This window comes from Trachurus japonicus, chromosome 22, assembly GCF_045865225.1.
Source record: "Trachurus japonicus isolate A0001 chromosome 22, Traja_1.0".
Lineage (NCBI taxonomy): Eukaryota > Metazoa > Chordata > Actinopteri > Carangiformes > Carangidae > Trachurus > Trachurus japonicus.
In genome coordinates, this window is record NC_140928.1 from 14,374,911 (window position 1) to 14,393,217 (window position 18,307).

An 18,307-nucleotide genomic window follows, 5' to 3' on the forward strand; every position below is an offset into this window, starting at 1 on the left:
TTCCTGGTTGTATGCACATAATTGTTTCTAATAGGTAGATGTGCTCATTGCTTTAGGCTGCCTGTATAATTTCTGAACACGTGAAGAGAGGAGAGGAACAGACAAACAAGTGTGGGCGTGATGATCATCAAATATTTTGACATTGTCTCATATTTGCTTAAATAATTTTGTTATTTGCACATAGGCTAGCCGATTAGTCTGTCTGAGACAAGCTAATAGCAGCACGCTGGTTTCTTCTCCTGTACAATATCGACGTACACGCCCAGCTCTGACGTTCATAAATTACGTCATGACGCATAGAACCGGCTCGGACCTCTGTTTGAGCTCACTCATTTTTAACTCAAGGAAAAACCTTTGTGGACACTGTCAGACTCAACATATTGCATACAGACAATGAGTGCACATGAGGTCGGTAGCTGGGCTGTTTAGTTGCACAGTTTAGTTGGTTGCTTGCAACCAAACAGGTAAATTATTTATTTAGGCCTATAGGCTATATGCTGGAAAGACATAAGAATGATGGATTTTATTGCTGGATCTGCAGGAGGTATGCATTTATCAAATATAAATGAAAGACTATTTTATTTTCTATCACTGCTATTCATCATTTATTTATTGTACTGTTGCTAATAGGGCCTATTGACTTGCCTACTTTTTTCCAGCTTTGTGTTTATCATCTGATCTGATGCTTGTGTTTGCAGGTGCATTTGGTGTGATGGTGGGCTACCCTTTCGACACTGTTAAGGTATGGTTGAATATACACAAACACCACACACACACTATCTGTACTGTTACCCGAGGAGTCGCATCAAGAAAACCTTTTTTCCTTTATCAACCCATTGCAGGTGAACATTCAAACCCAAAACATGTACAGAGGAATATGGCATTGTGTTCAGTCCACATACAAAAACGAGGGGGTGAGTGTCTCAAACAGGCAATAACATCTGAATTTCACTTACAAGACACAGTTCAAAGTTTCTGTGTGATTATTCACACATTACTCACATAAACACACATCATCCTATTCTTCTTGAAGGGCTTAAGCATGTCTTCTCTCAGGTGTATGGCTTCTACAAGGGCATGACGATGCCAGTCATCGCTGTGTCCCTCAGCTTCTCTTTGGCATTTGGCACATCCAGGAACGTCCTGCAGTACCTCTGTAAATTACGACATGGGTCACCTGAGGCCCGGCCTGAAACTTGTGATATCTTTCTCTCAGGCCTGGCAGGAGGAATTGCACAGGTAAATATGTTTTTGAAATGTTTTTTTTTTTCTAAATGTCTGGAAACTGTCACATTGATGTCCTTACATTTGAGTTTCCAGAAGGACTCTCACCTCTACAACAGATATTTGCACATGTAACTGCTGTTTATATATGTCTTGCAGCACATGTCTCATGTAAAGCAAACACATTTACCTTTTCACAGACACTTTGACTTGTGTCTTCTTTGAATGACTGGAGGCTAATTTCCACCCAACACCAAACAAAGCAAATAGGTCTGTCTGATGTAATGTTTGTATTCTTGTTTTGTAATGCCTTGCATCGAGATTAGTTTTCTAACTAATCAATGTTTAAACTTTCAGGTCAAATCCCCAAAAAAATAAAATAAAAAAAACTAAAAAAAAACTTCATTACCTCTGTGTCTTTTTCTCAGGTTTTACTGGTGTCCCCAGCTGACATGGTGAAGGTGCGTCTGCAGTGTCAGAGGGCTGCGTTCTCCAAATGTGCAGCAGCAGCAGCAGCAGCTCCAAAACCAAAGTACCATGGACCAATCCACTGTCTGCGGACCATTGCCTGTGAAGAAGGAGCTCTGGGTCTTTACAAAGGAGCTCAGGCTTTGGCTCTGAGGGATGGGCCTTTCTTTGCCACCTTCCTCACCAGTTATCATATCATCTGTGAACAGCTGACACCTCCAGGGCAGACTGAACCAGGTAGGCTACATTCAAATACAACTTAACTGATAAATAAATCTGCTTTGAACACCCACACACTAGTAATATAAATAAGTATTGATTGCATAATTGGAGGACAGTTGTTATGTATTTACATAGTGTCATTTGAATCATGTAATACAAATGTCTCCCTTTTCCTGCAGAGTGGAGAGTGGTGCTTCTGGCAGGAGCTCTGTCAGGGATTTGCGGCTGGTGTGTTGGCACACCGATGGATCTAATCAAAGCCCGTCTCCAGATGGACTGGATTGGCCAGCGGAGATACCGAGGCTTTTTTCACTGCATCACAGACAGCGTCCGCTCTGAGGGTCCTGGTGTCTTCTTCAGGGGTCTGAGTCTCAACTGCATGCGAGCCGTCCCCGTCAACATGGCAGTCTTCTCCTCCTATGAAGTTGTGATGCGCCTGCTCAAACAAACGGACTAGCACAAACTCACTTTTCTCACTTTAATGTTCTTTTTGAAGGAGAAACGTTTGAGAATTATACTTTCCTCATTTGGACCAGGGAATTCTTTACAGGTCTGACATTATCATGTGGAAATGATGATATTTGAGGAAAATCAAACAATGCCATAATGAAGGATTCCCCTGAAAGGTTGTTCTGAATAACACATTCATATTATTTTTGTATAACATTATTTTATTAAAGTAAAGTAAATCAGTTTTTATAAAGAATATTCTATTCTAGTTGTATAGCAACCTGTGTCTGCGGTGGTTCTCTGGTACTTTTGGCACTGGGTTTTTTTTTTTTTTTTTACATTAAAGCAGATAACAGCGGCACGGCCGTTTCGGCTAATGCTGTGTTCAAGGCAGGCTTTTGAAACCGTAAGTTACAGCTTCAAGTCACAACTACGACTTGGTAGCGTTCCAGGTAACCCGTAGCTCGTGTTTTTACCGTCCTGTTGTCTGTGAAAGTTCCCTATAACTGCCACTCGTAACTTCCGACCCGTGAACTCGTACCAGATCGAACTGGTATGACTTCACAGGAAGGAAAAACACAAAGTACGAGTTTCCTTGAACGCACCATGAGTTAGCAGCCCCCGCCCTTGTCAGGCATCAATTGGTCCTCGTGCTACGTCACCACATTCACGCGCATCCCTTGGCTGCACACACAGCCCTTCATGCCGTTCTCTCCCCTCATTGGATAACACTTGTATCCCACAAGGAAAATTTTCTCCTCGGGTTACAGCAGAGCAGAGTGACGGAGAGACTCGTGTTTAGGCTGAAATACTTCATGTAAGTGATTGCTGACGGAAAATAGGACTATTTAGGACTTATATTAACAAAAACATTCCACTGATATCTGCTTTAAGTGCATATGTTTCATTGTACATTTTCCGTTAAGAAACCAAGCAAGTATGCTCAGATGCACAATTTTTAGGGTGTTGTCCACAAAAACATCACATCTCTCAGTGCATTTTATGAGCAAATAGACAGTTATTTAGCAGAGAAGAATATCTTATTTGACTTCCAATCAGGCTTTAGAAAAGCCCATTCCACTGATACCTGTCTGCTGTATCTCACAGACTTCATTAGGAAAGAGGTGGATAGGGGGAATGTTTGTGACATGACGTTAATAGACCTTCAAAAGGCGTTTGACACAGTTCAGTATGACATCCTTTTGAACAAACTGAAAGCCCTTGGCTTTTCCAGTTCATCTCTCCAGTGGGTGAGGTCATATTTGGTAGGTAGAGAACAGGTGGTGGATGTGGAAGGGACCTTGTCCTCACCTCTTAAATTAATATGTGGAGTTCCCCAGGGGAGTATTTTAGGTCCGTTATTCTTTTTGCTATATGTGAATGATATGCCGTCAGCCATAGATTGCCATCTGTTTCTATTTGCTGATGATTCGGCCATACTAGTCTCTCAAAAAGAGAAATCAGAGGTGGAAAGGCTGCTTGTGCTTAGTATAGAACTTTCCAAACTCAGTGCATGGCTGGTAGATAATAAGCTGTCTCTTCATCTTGGCAAAACAGAATCAATTCTTTTTGGGTCCAGAGAAAAACTAAGAAAGGCACAAAACTTTAGGGTCACACTAGGTAATTTTATAATCACAGCCAGAGAAGTGGTCACCTACCTAGGCTGTATCTTAGATAATAAATTATCAGGGGAGTTTATGGCCCGAAGAGTCATTGCAAAGGTGAGCCAAAGGACTAAGTTCCTGGCAAGAATTTCTTGCCTATTGGATTGCAACACCTTAAAAACCTTAGCCGATGCCATTGTACAATGCCACTTTTTTGACTTCGCCTGTACATCTTGGTAGCCAGGCTAGCGCCGCCTACTGGTTCCGGCTAATTTCATTTGCCTCAAACATGTAGTCAGGAAACTAGTAACATGTTTTCGTTTGCTCCGTCCGCTCTGGTGGACGGACCAATCAGCGAACAGATGGGGAACTGAAGGCGAAGCCGTTGAACTCAAGCGCTAGCTAACCTATGAGCTTAACCGGTGTATAGCACACGTGACCACCAAGCAGCAGCGATTAGTTGAAGCAAACGTAAGCAACCGCCTCCCGGAAGCAAACGAATCCCTATGGCTCGTGTTCAGACGCTATATGAAATGTAATGAAATAAGCGGCTGATGCATCAGGCTAACATCTTGGTACACTGGTACCACTACCTCTAAAGGCCTCAAAGTAAAGCTACAGACATGTCAAAAGAAACTGATTAGAGTAGTACATAAACCTCATCCCAGAACACACCTCCATTCTGACCACTTCTCCAGCCTCAGGTGGCTCAGAGTGGAGGAGAGAGTTTCTCAAATTGTGTTTAGTTTATAAGATAAAAAATAACCTGGCACCAAAGTATTTAGTAAACTACTTCACCAAAGTCAGTGACACACACAATTACTCCACCAGGGGGAGCTCCACTGACTGCAGGCTCTGTCGATTCAAGAGCTGTATGGGAAAATTTTATTTTCTTTACTCAGCAGCTGTCTTGTGGAATGGCCTTCCTCTAAACCTTAAAACTGTTAGCTCCTCCTATTGTCTTTTTAAGGCTTCAATAAAAAAATGGTTAGCCAACCGATAAATTAAATCATAAGAGCCGTGAAGCACCAGATTATTGTATTGTTTGTTTGTGTGTCTGCTTTATGTTTTGCTGTCTCTGTTTGGGACCTAGTCTCTTGTTTGATCTATTTTATTGTTGGTCTTTCTCTTCAATGTTGTAGTCTATGTGCCTTAGTGTCTCCTTCTCATGTTTTTAGTCCATGTGTTGTGTGCCTGTCCTCCTTGTTTTAAATCCATGTGTACCGTCTACCATCTAATAGGACCATAATGGAAACAAGCCTTTGGGCTTTATTGTGTTTTTAATCCTTTTGAACACTTGTTTAATGCCTGACTCTGTTCAATAAAGTTTTCAATTAATCAATCATTTTAATGCTCAGGAAAACTTTATGGAAACCAGTATTCTTTCATATTCTGGTTTATAAAACATGTTGCATTGTAATTTATTTGCCAAGAACTGTTCTTAGTGTCATGTTCTTGATATCTGTGACAAAGCCAATATACTGTATGTCAACGAGTGGCAGGAAAAAACAATCATTACCATTCAGTCATGTTTCATGTGAGCATCGGTTATCTTTAGTAATGGATATATTGCAAGTGCTATTTTTCAAGGAATTAATTATTTCGATGTGTGTGAGTAGTGGGAAAATGGCACAATTTATGTGTGAAGACAGAAACAAATATTAGTTATATGAAAACAAATATTAGTTATATGCACACATTTGTGTGACATTTACTGTATGTCAGATATACAGACAGATGACAAAAGAAAACCCTGAGAAAGAGCAGTCAGTGAATGCTTTAATGAATATAAAAATATGAAACATGTGCTATGGCCTTATGATATTAAAATAAAGCTTGCTTTCAAAAGTTTTCTTGTTGAAGAAGTACGTAAGTAAGTAGTTTAATTTTAGTCTGGACATAAGTTGAACAAAACATTTTGATTTAGACCAGGCTTCACGTCCCTTTTGGTGACTATTACATTTGCTTTTATTTAATTTTCTTAAATGAAGACTTATTGGTATCTTGTATGAATTATAAAATGCCATTATCATAATCATACCACATCTCCCTGTTTACACCACAATTAACAGACCTGTTTTGGTAATCACAGTTACAGTTATTGTTCTGATGGCTTCCTTCATCTTCTTTTATATGCATATGTACTCAACTAATCTTCTTCCTCTTCTGAACCGATTTCAAGACAAGAAGCAGAGCTCATGTGATGCGAAAGCAGTGCTGCAAACGCTTCATTAAGATAAACATGTACCTTTAACAAGCAGCATGACAGGTAGAGTGAAGGCAGGAGCAATGCTAAGCTTAGTTTTGACACAGAGAAGCAGATCATCTTCAGTCATTTACATTTACACTTTCCTCCAGTTCTGATGCAAAGTAAGTGAGAGAATGTCCATCTTCCCATTCAAAGTTACATTGATTTAAGATGAAAAAAAAAAAGAAGCATTATTTCATTTCATAGCGAGAACAACCTCTGACAATGACCCGTGACATCCCAGAAGCTCCAGCAGACTACAACTTAAAATTCAAAGGTCTTGGAGTCATGAACTGCTTGACCATCTCATCTGTGACTTCTTTGCGTCTCTCTTGATGCTCAGTGATTATTGGCTGCAGAGTCTCGATCAAAATCTTCTTCAGTTCTCCTGTCAGAAGAGCTCCACTCGAGTAGTCCTGCAGAGAGAGGAGGTGTGGTGGGCATGCACAAAAGAATTTTATGATGACGATGAGAGAAGAATGAAAAACAAGATGACGAGATCATATGAAGTCTAATTACAAAGATCAGGGAAAACAAATCCCCACATGTTGAGGCAGACAGCCGCCCAAGCTGCACCAAGTTCTAAATATATCGGATGAATCTCAAAGTGAATGCAAGATCAACTTCAAGTTGAATAAATATCTTAGACACTATAAAGCTGTGTTCTGGCTCACTTGAACAGAGCAAAGGATGTAATTACAGTGACCCAAGATCTTAAACTTTATCATTACAATATTCGAGAAAAATGTAGCAACAAAATGACACCATCCATGTTGAATTATTATGTAAGAGAGAGGGTAAACCAGATTACAGGATGGGTCTGAAATCTATTCCTTCATTAAGACCCTGTTACACCAAGATCCAAAAGGTCTTCCTGTTATACCTTGAGATAATGTATATTATGATTTGGCACAATACAAACAAAACTGAAGTTCAAATTAGTGTGATTATCAAAGGAAATGAGGTCTGAAAATTAATATTCCTTTCTTCTTTGCACCCTCACCTGTTTGATCTTCTCCAGACGTTCATCATCATCCAGGAAGAAGGTCAGGTACATGAAGGAGACATCTATATCTGGGTTTCCACCGTACTTCCTGTGGTCTTCCTCTGTGTCTTTCCCCCCGGAGAATGCGTGTTTGTTGACCTGTAGGTGACGGTTTCACAAATCAGCCACTCAGCAAACACAGGCAATATGACTCTGACTGGTATCTACTGACTCGTGATAACAGGTAGTAGCAGAACCTTATCTTTGATCTGTTTGGGTGTGTCTGTGAGGAAGATGGAGGAGTTGGCATCACTGGCGCTCATCTTCGTCTGTGCCCCCTGCAGGGCGGGGAAGAAGGTAGAGTGCAGTAGTGCTGGTTTGGGATAGCCGATCCTTGGAGCTACATCACGGGTCATCCTGAAGTAAGGATCCTGCACAGACACAGATACACATGCAACTTAAAACAATGAATGCCAGCATCTAGTGTCTTTATGTATTACTGAAATGCTGTCCTGACCTGGTCTATGGCACAGGGGATAAGACACTGTATGTCCTTCCTGCCTCCAAAGATCTGTGGGAAAGAGTTACTGAAGGATGGGGCAGCCTGGATGGCTGGGAAGCTGATCTTTCCTGGTTGGATAAAAAAAAAAAAAAAAACACATTTCAGAATTAGGACATGATAAAGTAAAACCACATTTACAAGGTAATACCAAAACATTTTAGCCAATTCTAGACATGAAAATGTGACAGTATTTAACTAGTCAAGGGGCGAATTTAGAAAAGAGCCTCCGTTAAGACTTTTGCTCACATGTCTGGGTTAAGTTTGACAACCTATTTTTTTTGTTAGAAGAAACCTATAGAAGGAATTTTAGGGGTGTTGTCATCTTGATTTTTTTTGCTGGTGACCACTAGAGGCGCTAGAATATACAAATTCTCAATTCAGGCATATGGTCACTTTTGTGAGATACTGTATGTTCAATCAAGCACAGAAAGTGAAACTGATGTCAAAAGCATGGTGCAGAGCTCTAGCTCCAGAAGGGGGGGCTGCTGCTAAATTTTGGAAAACCCTCATCTTAAATTAGCATATCCCATTAGCCTACTAGTTAGAATCTTGAATATTAGATGACAACCCCCCCCATTATTACTCCTAGGGGTTCCTTCTAACAAAAAAATAAGGTCAAACTTTACCCAGAAGAGTGAGCATAGTTATCAATCTTAGGGTTTGCCCCCTGACTAAACCCAGGAAGCAGTTTCACGAAATTCAGTATGCTTTGTTTTTTCCCATCATTGAAGACATTTCAGTTTTATCAGTCTTACCAATGCAGTCACTGTCTGTGAAACCAAAGATGCCTTTGACCTGGTTAAATGTGACATGCTTCTGGATCCTAACCACATTCCTGTAGAACTCAGGGGATGATCTGTGAAAAATAACTTGAAATTATTCAATCAAAAAGCAAAACAGTTCAGGCTACAATAATGAATAACTAAGGTAGAATCTTGCATTGTTGATTCTAGGAAGCCTCAGCAGCAAGGTCTACCAGGCAGTAAGATAAGGTTGATAACTGTCATATTTTACCCCATGTAGTCCAGATCAGAGAAGATGAAGGTTTTGTTGACATCGAAGCCGCAGGCAATGATGTCCTTGGCATTTTCCAAAGCAAAGTGGTGGCAGTCTTCTAGTTTTAGATCCTTCCACAGGTACTTTTCATCATCAGTCATCTGGATCACCAGAGGAATGTCAAACACATCCTGGAGCCACCTGAAGAAACAAGACTTTGGTTATTAGTTAAAATCATCAGAAAAGAAACCTACAAGTAAATTCAGGTACATGAGTGAAGGACTGAGATCATAACTTGATGGGTAAAACTCACTTGGTGAAGATGAAGGGGATGAGGTGACCAAGGTGCATGGCTTCAGAGGAAGGACCTCTGCCGGTGTACAGGTAGGAGGACTGCTGCTTCTCGCATGCATCCAGCACCTGATGCATATCTCTATCAAAAGCAGAGAAAAGAGGTGAGTGATTCTTCGCCGCCATATAAACCCATGAGTTTTCACATCACATTCTTGCCATCGTCTGATGTTGTCAAGCTCAAAGATTGAAGAAGATACAGTAATTGCATAACGAAACAGATGAAACCTTGTCGGCTCCTAAAAATGCTGACCTGTGTGAAAAGAAGATTCCTCTCCTGAGAAAGTGATGAGGTTTTTGTCCCGTGACTTTTTCTATTCTGTCCACCAGCTCCTTTTCAATTTTACTGCTGCCAAACCTCACTACAGAAACATAGGACAGAATGTAAATTACTCAGTGTGAAGTATACTACCATATATGGGCTATTTGCACAGCTCCACTACTTCCTGAACTTAATGCTGCTCCTTTGTTTCCTGTCTTACATTTTTGGACAAACTGATTAATCCAGGTGTGTCTGACCATTGTGACTATTCAAACACACCTGGATTAATCAGTTTGTCCAATAACATAAAACAGGAAATAAAGAAGCAGCATTAAGTTCAGGAAGTAGTGGGGCTGTGCAAAGAGCCCATTGCTGACATTCATATTCAGAGTCCTAAAGTATGAATACAACATACAGCTTCAGTTCTTCAAGTAAAAGCTCATTTACCTATGAGTTTGTCGTAGTCGACCCCCTTGGCACTGGTGGTGGAGACGTTCCATGGGTCAACTGTGTCGTTGTCATCTGCCTCGTCTGCTGCTGGCCCATTGTCGGGGACAGCTGAGTTTTCTGAGGGTGGACATCCTGCTTTGTAATCCTGACCCGTTGCCTGTTTGTTGTCCATTTTCAATTTTAGCAGTAACTTAACAGCGAGCGAAGCATCAATTTCAACCTGGAGAAGTCAAAGAATGCTGCCTGTCAGAGGAAAACCTCAGAAATGAAAGCAAACAGCAAAACCTCAGAAACGAAAGCAAACAACAAATCTCACCACACTTGAATCACACAAGAGGGGGATGGGGGAGTGCAGGAGAAAAGGAGGAGCAGACAGATGACACACAAGATAAAGAGATGAAAAAAAAAATTACCGCTCAAACGAATTTACTTTCTGTCAACAGGTTCTTGAATGTAACTCGGTCAAAGTCAGACATATTCTTAAGATCTTTTGCAGTTCTGTTAGGTCCTGCATTATATACATGCTGACCAAGTTAGACATGTCAGACTTGTATGGGCTCGGAGAAAATCGCTTTGTCCAAATCCAAATCTTGAAAAAAGAAAAAAAAGACTTCAATACCTCTGTGTCTTTTTCTCAGGTTTTACTGGTGTCCCCAGCTGACATGGTGAAGGTGCGTCTGCAGTGTCAGAGGGTTGCGTGAAAAAAGAAGGCTAAATTAATTGTTTAATGATTTGTTGTCTCTATGAGAACAGGTGTTTTTGACAGCAGAAATGCTAAGAGTTACTAATTAAAATAGGATGGCTCAATTCTATTTGTGTCACAGTGAGTCATGAAAATGTGACAGTACCAATGACATGACATGACCTATACTAGGGCCAAGAGGCTGAAGCAGCTTCTTGGAATCCAGCCTATTATTACTTATAGGCTACCTTTACTTTTTCTACAATGACTTATATCTTACATGAAAAAGAAGGGTGTGTGGTCTCATACCCTAAAATGCCAAAATGGCTAAATTTATATGCGAAGACAGAAATATTAAAAACAAATATTAGTTATATGTAGTGATGAGGCCCCGTGAATGTGTCGAATCTTTCAGGCTAATGGCTTCACAAAAAGGCTGATCACACGTTTAACTTGGGAGTACTGATATCTGCTGGTCATTTGATGTAGCCTGCAGTCCTGTGATGTCACATGTGGGCTACATGATGATGAGATGTGTGTAATAAATTCGAGTCATTCAAAAAAAAAAAAAAATCTGTTCTGGACGCCATTGGTAGTGTTGTTTCAAGAAATATATTTGTTACATATTGTTGAGGAATCCTATTTACTGGGGGGTGGGGGGGCTGTGACTATACCCGCGGACCTCCGTTACATATGAACACACCTGCCATCCTCCATGTGATTGATTTCAGGAGATATACATTATGTTTAACCTTCTTAGTTGGGAGATATCATGTCAAAGTGCTCACCAACTGATTATGTCTTCAGCCTTTTTGTTGGACCCATGTTCTCTGCAAGTGCAGTGACGATCCTCAGATCACGTAGCACACACCGCGGCTTTTTCAAACTCGAACCACAGTCACTCACGTGGTTTCAGAGAAACGGGGCCTCGTTTGTCTTTGATCAAAGACGGTTTGATTACGTGATATTCTGACAAATGATACGTGCTTCTTCACAGGTTTCATTTGGACACGCCCCCTTTTGCTCGACACAGACCTCGGTGTCAGACGTTAACATCACTAGTTATATGCACACATTTTGACACTTTCTGTATACAGACAGGTGCTATGGCCTTATGATATTCAAATAAAGCTTGCTTTCAAAAGTTTTCTTGGTGAATGAAGTACAGTTTAATTTTAGTCTGGACATAAGTTGAACAAAACATTTTGATTTAGACCAGGCTTAGAGAGAAAGCTGATTCATTTCCCTTTTGGTGACTATTACATTTGCTTTAATATTCTTAAATGAAGACTTATTGGTATCTTGTATGGATTATAATATTCCATTATCATATTATCATACCACATCTCCCTGTTTACACCACAATTAACAGACCTGTTTTGGTAATCACAGTTACAGTTATTGTTCTGATGGCTTTCTTCATCTTCTTTTATATGTATATGTACTCAACTAATCTTCTTCCTCTTCTGAACCGATTTCAAGACAAGAAGCAGAGCTCATGTGATGCGAAAGCAGTGCTGCAAACTTCATTAAGACAAACATGTACCTTTAACAAGCAGCATGACAGGTAGAGTGAAGGCAGGAGCAATGCAATGCTTAGTTTTGACACAGAGAAGCAGATCATCTTCAGTCATTTACATTTACACTTTCCTCCAGTTCTGATGCAAAGTAAGTGAGACAATGTCCATCTTCCCATTCAAAGTAACGTTGATTTCAGATGAAAAAAAAAATGCATTATTTCATTTCATAGTAAGAATAACCTGTGACAATGACCCGTGACATCCCAGAAGCTCCAGCAGACTACAACTTAAAATTCAAAGGTCTTGGAGTCATGAACTGCTTGACCATCTCATCTGTGACTTCTTTGCGTCTCTCTTGATGCTCAGCGATTATTGGCTGCAGAGTCTCGATCAAAATCTTCTTCAGTTCTCCTGTCAGAAGAGCTCCACTCGAGTAGTCCTGCAGAGTAGTCATGCACAAAAGAATTTTATGATGACAATGAGAGAAGAATGAAAAACAAGATGAAGAGATCATGTGAAGTCTAATCACAAAGATCAGGGAAAACAAATCCCTACATGTTAAAGGGATAACGAGGAGTTTCTATTTGGTTATAAAAAAGTCTCACGTTACAGTAATGTGGATGAATCTACGCTACCCACACTTGTTAAAGACCCCCTCCCATGAAAATCGTGTTTTTCGTGCTTTTCACTTGTTCCTGTGGCATTTTTCTTGTGTTAGAGCACATATCAGCAGAAAAGGAAGTGCAAAATTGCATTTCTGAGTTTTTCTGCCTTCAAACTACTGTGAACCAATGGCAGACGCAAACTGGCAGTTTCAGGGAGACTGGAGCTGACGTGTCACAGCTCCAGGGGAGGGCCCTAGTGCTACAAGCTCCCGCCCCGCTCTGCATCTGGCTCAGAGGTGAAAGGCTTGGCAGCTCGGTGTAGCTGTCAAGGTATAACACGTATAGCTCACCTGGTAGAGCAGCTTGCATCATGAGCAAGGACTATGCTCCAGTCTGGGATTGAATCCCAGTGTGGAGTTTTACGCGCTGAATCTGTAATTGTACAATGTGCAGCTGTCAGCAAGCGGGGGGTGGGGTGCGAGGAGGTGGCTGGGCGGGTGCAGAGCAGCGCAGTCTCCGCCCACCCTCCAGAGGTGCATTGCTTAAAATGACCAAAAAGGGGCGCGGGAGGGGGACTTTAATGGCTCAATTTTCGATAAATATATTGTTTTGTCTCTATCGTTATTTTGTTATTATTATTAATGGTGGAAATGCTGGGCGAGCCGACCAGTGTTTCCTTACTTTCGGTTTCGCGGACGCTGCCTGGCGGGTCATGATAATAACGCTGCCGAATCGCCGTTTATGGTCTGAACTACGATGGTATGTGATCGTCTTCGAACATCTGACTTTCATTGTTGATGATGAATGAAAACATTCTGGGCAAGACGTCCGTGCGCGCGGAGGCTCATGGTAAATGTAGTATGAGAACACTTCGCTTTCCAGAACTCCTCGTTGTCCCTTTAAGGCAGACAGCCGTCCAAGCTTCACCTATATACTAGTTCTAAATTTATCGGATGAATCTCAAAGTGAATGCAAGATCATCTTCAAGTTGAATAAATATCTTAGACACTATCAAAGGAAATGAGGTCTGAAAATTCATTGATTCCTTTCTTCTTTGCACCCTCACCTGTTTGATCTTCTCCAGACGTTCATCATCATCCAGGAAGAAGGTCAGGTACATGAAGGAGACGTCTACATCTGGGTTTCCACCGTACTTCCTGTGGTCTTCCACTGTGTCTTTCCCCCCGGAGAATGCGTGTTTGTTGACCTGTAGGTGACGGTTTCACGAATCAGCCACTCAGCAAACAGGCAATTTGAATCTGACTGATAACTACTGACTCGTAATAACTTGTAGTGGCAGAACCTTATTTTTGATCTGTTTGGGTGTGTCTGTGAGGAAGATGGAGGAGTTGGCATCACTGGCGCTCATCTTCGTCTGTGCCCCCTGCAGGGCGGGGAAGAAGGTGGAGTGCAGCAGTGCTGGTTTGGGATAGCCGATCCTTGGAGCTACATCACGGGTCATCCTGAAGTAAGGATCCTGCACAGACACAGATACACATGCAACTTAAAACAATGAATGCCAGCACCTAGTGTCTTTATGTATTACTGAAATGCTGTCCTGACCTGGTCTATGGCACAGGGGATAAGACACTGTATGTCCTTCCTGCCTCCAAAGATCTGGGGGAAAGAGTTACTAAAGGATGGGGCAGCCTGGATGGCTGGGAAGCTGATCTTTCCTGGTTGGACATGATAAAGTAAAACCACATTTACAAGATAATACCAAAACATTTTAGCCAATTATAGACATGAAAATGTGACAGTATTTAACCCAGGATTGGAAGCAGTTTCATGGAATTCAGTATGCTTTGTTTTTTCCATCATTGAAGACATTTCAGTTTCATCAGTCTTACCAATGCAGTCACTGTCTGTGAAGCCAAAGATTCCTTTGACCTGGTTAAATGTGACATGCTTCTGGATCCTAACCACATTCCTGTAGAACTCAGGGGATGATCTGTGAAAAATAAGTTGAAATTAGTCCATCAAAAAGCAAAACAGTTCAGGCTACAATAAGGAACCATATACTATAACTCAGTTACATGAATAACTGTGGTAGATCTTGCGTTGTTGATTCTAGGAAGCCTCGGCAGCAAGGTCTACCAGGCAGTAAGATAAGGTTGATAACTGTCATATTTTACCCCATGTAGTCCAGATCAGAGAAGATGAAGGTTTTGTTGACATCGAAGCCACAGGCAATGATGTCCTTGGCATTTTCCAGAGCAAAGTGGTGGCAGTCTTCTAGTTTTAGATCCTTCCACAGGTACTTTTCATCATCAGTCATCTGGATCACCAGAGGAATGTCAAACACATCCTGGAGCCACCTGAAGAAACAAGACTTTTTTTATTTAACCTTTATTTATTCAGGAATGATCCATTGAGATTAAAAAATCTCTTTTTTGAGGATGTCCTGAGGAAATACAGATACAAGCAAACATACACAACAAGATCAAGGTAACAAGAGACATCAGACATCAAAAACAAGCAGCACAATTACAGAATTAAGTTAATTGTCACAGGTGCAGCTAGTGACTAAAAGTTCTGAGACTGAGTATTTGAAGCAAGAAAGAGGGATGAGAGAGCCCAATCTCATCCTGGCTTGTAGGTCATTCCACGACCATGGCCCAAAATGGGAGAGGGTCTTCATCCCTAACTCGGTCCTCATATGGGGGACCTTAAATCGCAGCCAACTGTTGGCTCTAAGATTGTGTGTCAACTGGACAGCAATAAACTTAGAGCAGATGTAATGCGGCAGCTTGCCTAAAATAGCTTTGTAAATTAAGGTGTACCAGTGCAATACCCTTCAAGTATTAAGGGAAGAAAATCCTGTAAGTGTGTATAAAGTGCAATGGTGGGTTCTGAAGGCTGAGCCTGTTATGTATCTCAGAGCAGCATGGTAAGTGGGATCATGCTGCTTTATTAGTTAAAATCAACAGAAAAAAAACCTACAAGTAAAATCAGGTACATGAGTGAAGGACTGAGATCATAACTTGATGAGTAAAACTCACTTGGTGAAGATGAAGGGGATGAGGTGACCAACGTGCATGGCTTCAGAGGAAGGACCTCTGCCGGTGTACAGGTAGAAGGACTGCTGCTTCTCGCATGCATCCAGCACCTGATGCATATCTCTATCAAAAGCAGAGAAAAGAGGGGAGTGATTCTTCGACGCGATATAAACCCATGAGTTTTCACATCACATTCTTGCCATCGTCTGATGTTGTCAAGCTCAAAGATTGAAGAAGATACAGTAATTGTATAACAAAACTGATGAAACCTTGTCGGCTCCTAAAAATGCTGACCTGTGTGAAAAGAAGATTCCTCTCCTGAGAAAGTGATGAGGTTTTTGTCCCGTGACTTTTTCTATTCTGTCCACCAGCTCCTTTTCAATTTTACTGCTGCCAAACCTCACTACAGAAACATAGGACAGAATGTAAATTACTCAGCTTGAAGTACACTACCATATATGGGCTATTTGCACAGCTCCACTACTTCCTGAACTTAATACTGCTCCTTTGTTTCCTGTCTTACATTTCTGGACAAACTGATTACTGGTAATCAGACAGGAAATAAAGAAGCAGCATTAAGTTCAGGAAGTAGTGGGGCTGTGCAAAGAGCCCATTGCTGATATTCATATTCAGAGTCCGAAAGTATGAATAAAACATACAGCTTCAGTTCTTCAAGTAAAAGCTCATTTACCTATGAGTTTGTCGTAGTCGACCCCCTTGGCATTGGTGGTGGAGACGTTCCATGGGTCAACTGTGTCGTTGTCATCTGCCTCGTCTGCTGCTGGCCCATTGTCGGGGACAGCTGAGTTTTCTGAGGGTGGACATCCTGCTTTGTAATCCTGACCCGTCGCCTGTTTGTAGTCCATTTTCAATTTTAGCAGTAACTGAACAGCGGCATCAATTTCAACCTGGAGAAGCCGAACAATGCTGTCAGAGGAAAACAAAACCCCAGAAACGAAAGCAAACAAATTTCACCACACTTGAATCACACAAGAGGAGGGTGGGGGAGTGCAGGACAAAAGGAGAAGCAGACAGATGATAAGATAAAGAGATGACGCAAAGTCATAAGAAGAAAACAAACAAAACCCAGCCCGTCCATGTAGACAAGAAGAATGTGTTCTCGTTTTTTTTTTGCGATGGTGTCATTTACTAACAAATTACGAGGTACAAATACAGTTTTTACAAGGTAGTTTACGATAACTTACCTTCTCAGCTTTAGCTGTTTTCAAGGCTCTGACTGTCTCTCCTTGTGTGTTTAGTTTCTCATACAGCTCCATTGGACTTGTCGCTGCTTCCCCGTCACCCTGACAGTCTGTCATCTTCTCCAAGCTGTCCAAGACATAGAGAGAGAGAGAGAGAGAGAGAGAGAGAGAGAGAGAGAGAGAGAGAGAGAGAGAGAAGGAAAACAATTAGTTGTGGTGAAGATAAACATGACATGACATGACATTTATACAAAATAAAGCAGCACGTGTTGCACTTATGTGTGGAATAAGGTCGAATATTTGTCCAATGCATGCCAGTCTTGGTTGGCTGGATGTTAAGCACAGATTGTCATATTTGTTGATGGTTTTTCTTAGAAATATTATAACAACTAAAATGCCATACATTTTGTATAGAAAATTATCTTTTAGTTCAAACATACATAATGGGCTCTTTGCACAGCTCCACTACTTCCTGAATTTAATGCTGCTCCTTTATTTCCTGTCTTACATTATTGGACAAGCTGGTTAATCCAGGTGTGTCTGAGTAGTCACAATGGTCAGACACACCTGGATTAATCAGGTTCAGGAAGTAGTGGAGCTGTGCAAAGAGCCCATTATTCAACTCGACATGCTGCTGGAGGTTATTTTATTTTACCCAGAGCACTCTCTCAAGGTACAGTATTATATCGAGCTATGAAGGAGTGGAATGCCCTTCCAAATTATGTTATACAACAAAGAAACATGGTTAGTTTTTATTTTGACCATTAGTAGCCTATATTTGTAAATTGGGTCCTGGTATCCTTGTTGTGTAGTGATTCAATGTAGGAGCGGGTAATATATCATGTTAAGTGTTTGTCTTGGATGTTTTGTTTTGTATGTGTATGTATTAAGTACGTGTTTTCTGTATGTATTTTTGTTTTTATGTATTAATGTGTTGTGTGTTAATGGTTTGTATTTGTCATTTATTATGATGAAAAGACCCCAGGAAGAATAGCTGCTGCGTGGCAAAAGCTAATGGGGATCTAAATAAACAAAACAAAAACATGTGATAGATTACATCTAGATCTAAGTCACCACTTCAAGTGAGACTATTACTGCAACACTTTCCACATCACTTTACCATATGTGAACACAGAACAGCTCTCTTAGCTAGCTATTGAAGAAATACGCGTCTGATACAGCCAGTTATTATATCTCTGTTACCATGTTACATGTCATATATAACCCAGTAAGTAAAATTGTAAAAAAGGAAACAATTGGACTAACAACTATAAGAGTCAATACAAAAACTAGCCGGCATACCGTATGATTCTCTTCACACAGGAGGACTGACAGCTTGCATCAGCTTGAGCGAGGTAGTACTCGGATTAAATTCTTCCGACGCAACACGGATTCCTCAATAGTTCCGCCTTACAATCGATAATGCGAAAAAAAAATACGTTAGGATCTGAATTATATAAATTTATACCAAATAAAG

At 40.9% G+C, this 18,307-nt stretch overlaps 3 protein-coding genes across 3 annotated transcripts; 1 reads left to right on the forward strand and 2 right to left on the reverse strand.

Moving 5' to 3' along the window:
* The first annotated feature begins 508 nt into the window (after nt 1–508).
* slc25a47b (solute carrier family 25 member 47b) lies at nt 509–2,528 on the forward strand. The gene is made up of 6 exons (XM_085767334.1): nt 509–544; nt 699–742; nt 843–914; nt 1,057–1,239; nt 1,653–1,929; nt 2,094–2,528. The coding sequence occupies exons 1-6, from the start codon at nt 514–516 to the stop codon at nt 2,369–2,371; spliced, it is 885 nt and encodes a 294-aa protein (XP_085623460.1). The 5' UTR covers nt 509–513; the 3' UTR covers nt 2,372–2,528.
* Nucleotides 2,529–6,240: 3,712 nt separating this feature from the next.
* Nucleotides 6,241–10,033, reverse strand: LOC146963705 (tryptophan--tRNA ligase, cytoplasmic-like). Its single transcript, XM_085766716.1, has 9 exons — nt 9,820–10,033; nt 9,364–9,472; nt 9,073–9,192; nt 8,778–8,960; nt 8,519–8,619; nt 7,719–7,831; nt 7,459–7,632; nt 7,220–7,360; nt 6,241–6,632 (listed from the first exon to the last, which is right to left on the reverse strand). The coding sequence occupies exons 1-9, from the start codon at nt 9,992–9,994 to the stop codon at nt 6,474–6,476; spliced, it is 1,275 nt and encodes a 424-aa protein (XP_085622842.1). The 5' UTR covers nt 9,995–10,033; the 3' UTR covers nt 6,241–6,473.
* Nucleotides 10,034–11,599: 1,566 nt separating this feature from the next.
* On the reverse strand, nt 11,600–18,160 carry LOC146963706 (tryptophan--tRNA ligase, cytoplasmic-like). The gene is made up of 11 exons (XM_085766717.1): nt 18,133–18,160; nt 16,834–16,957; nt 16,320–16,536; nt 15,923–16,031; nt 15,632–15,751; nt 14,765–14,947; nt 14,480–14,580; nt 14,193–14,305; nt 13,933–14,106; nt 13,696–13,836; nt 11,600–12,463 (listed from the first exon to the last, which is right to left on the reverse strand). The coding sequence occupies exons 2-11, from the start codon at nt 16,945–16,947 to the stop codon at nt 12,305–12,307; spliced, it is 1,431 nt and encodes a 476-aa protein (XP_085622843.1). The 5' UTR covers nt 16,948–16,957; nt 18,133–18,160; the 3' UTR covers nt 11,600–12,304.
* Between the last annotated feature and the right edge of the window lie 147 nt (nt 18,161–18,307).

Bases quoted from the DNA above. Each gene is read 5' to 3' on its own strand.
- slc25a47b (XM_085767334.1), top strand. From the start codon at position 514: ATGATGGATTTTATTGCTGGATCTGCAGGAG. The intron at 743-842 runs GTATGGTTGAAT...AACCCATTGCAG, and splicing joins ACCCTTTCGACACTGTTAAG to GTGAACATTCAAACCCAAAA. The intron at 915-1,056 runs GTGAGTGTCTCA...GTCTTCTCTCAG, and splicing joins CCACATACAAAAACGAGGGG to GTGTATGGCTTCTACAAGGG.
- LOC146963705 (XM_085766716.1), bottom strand. From the start codon at position 9,994: ATGGACAACAAACAGGCAACGGGTCAGGATTACAAAGCAGGATGTCCA. The intron at 9,473-9,819 runs GTAAATGAGCTT...ATGTTTCTGTAG, and splicing joins CGACTACGACAAACTCATAG to TGAGGTTTGGCAGCAGTAAA. The intron at 7,633-7,718 runs GTCAGGACAGCA...GTGTCTGTGCAG, and splicing joins TCCCCTGTGCCATAGACCAG to GATCCTTACTTCAGGATGAC.
- LOC146963706 (XM_085766717.1), bottom strand. From the start codon at position 16,947: ATGACAGACTGTCAGGGTGACGGGGAAGCAGCGACAAGTCCAATGGAG. The intron at 15,752-15,922 runs GTCAGCATTTTT...TGCTTTTGATAG, and splicing joins GGAATCTTCTTTTCACACAG to AGATATGCATCAGGTGCTGG. The intron at 14,581-14,764 runs GTAAAATATGAC...TATTTTTCACAG, and splicing joins TCTGATCTGGACTACATGGG to ATCATCCCCTGAGTTCTACA.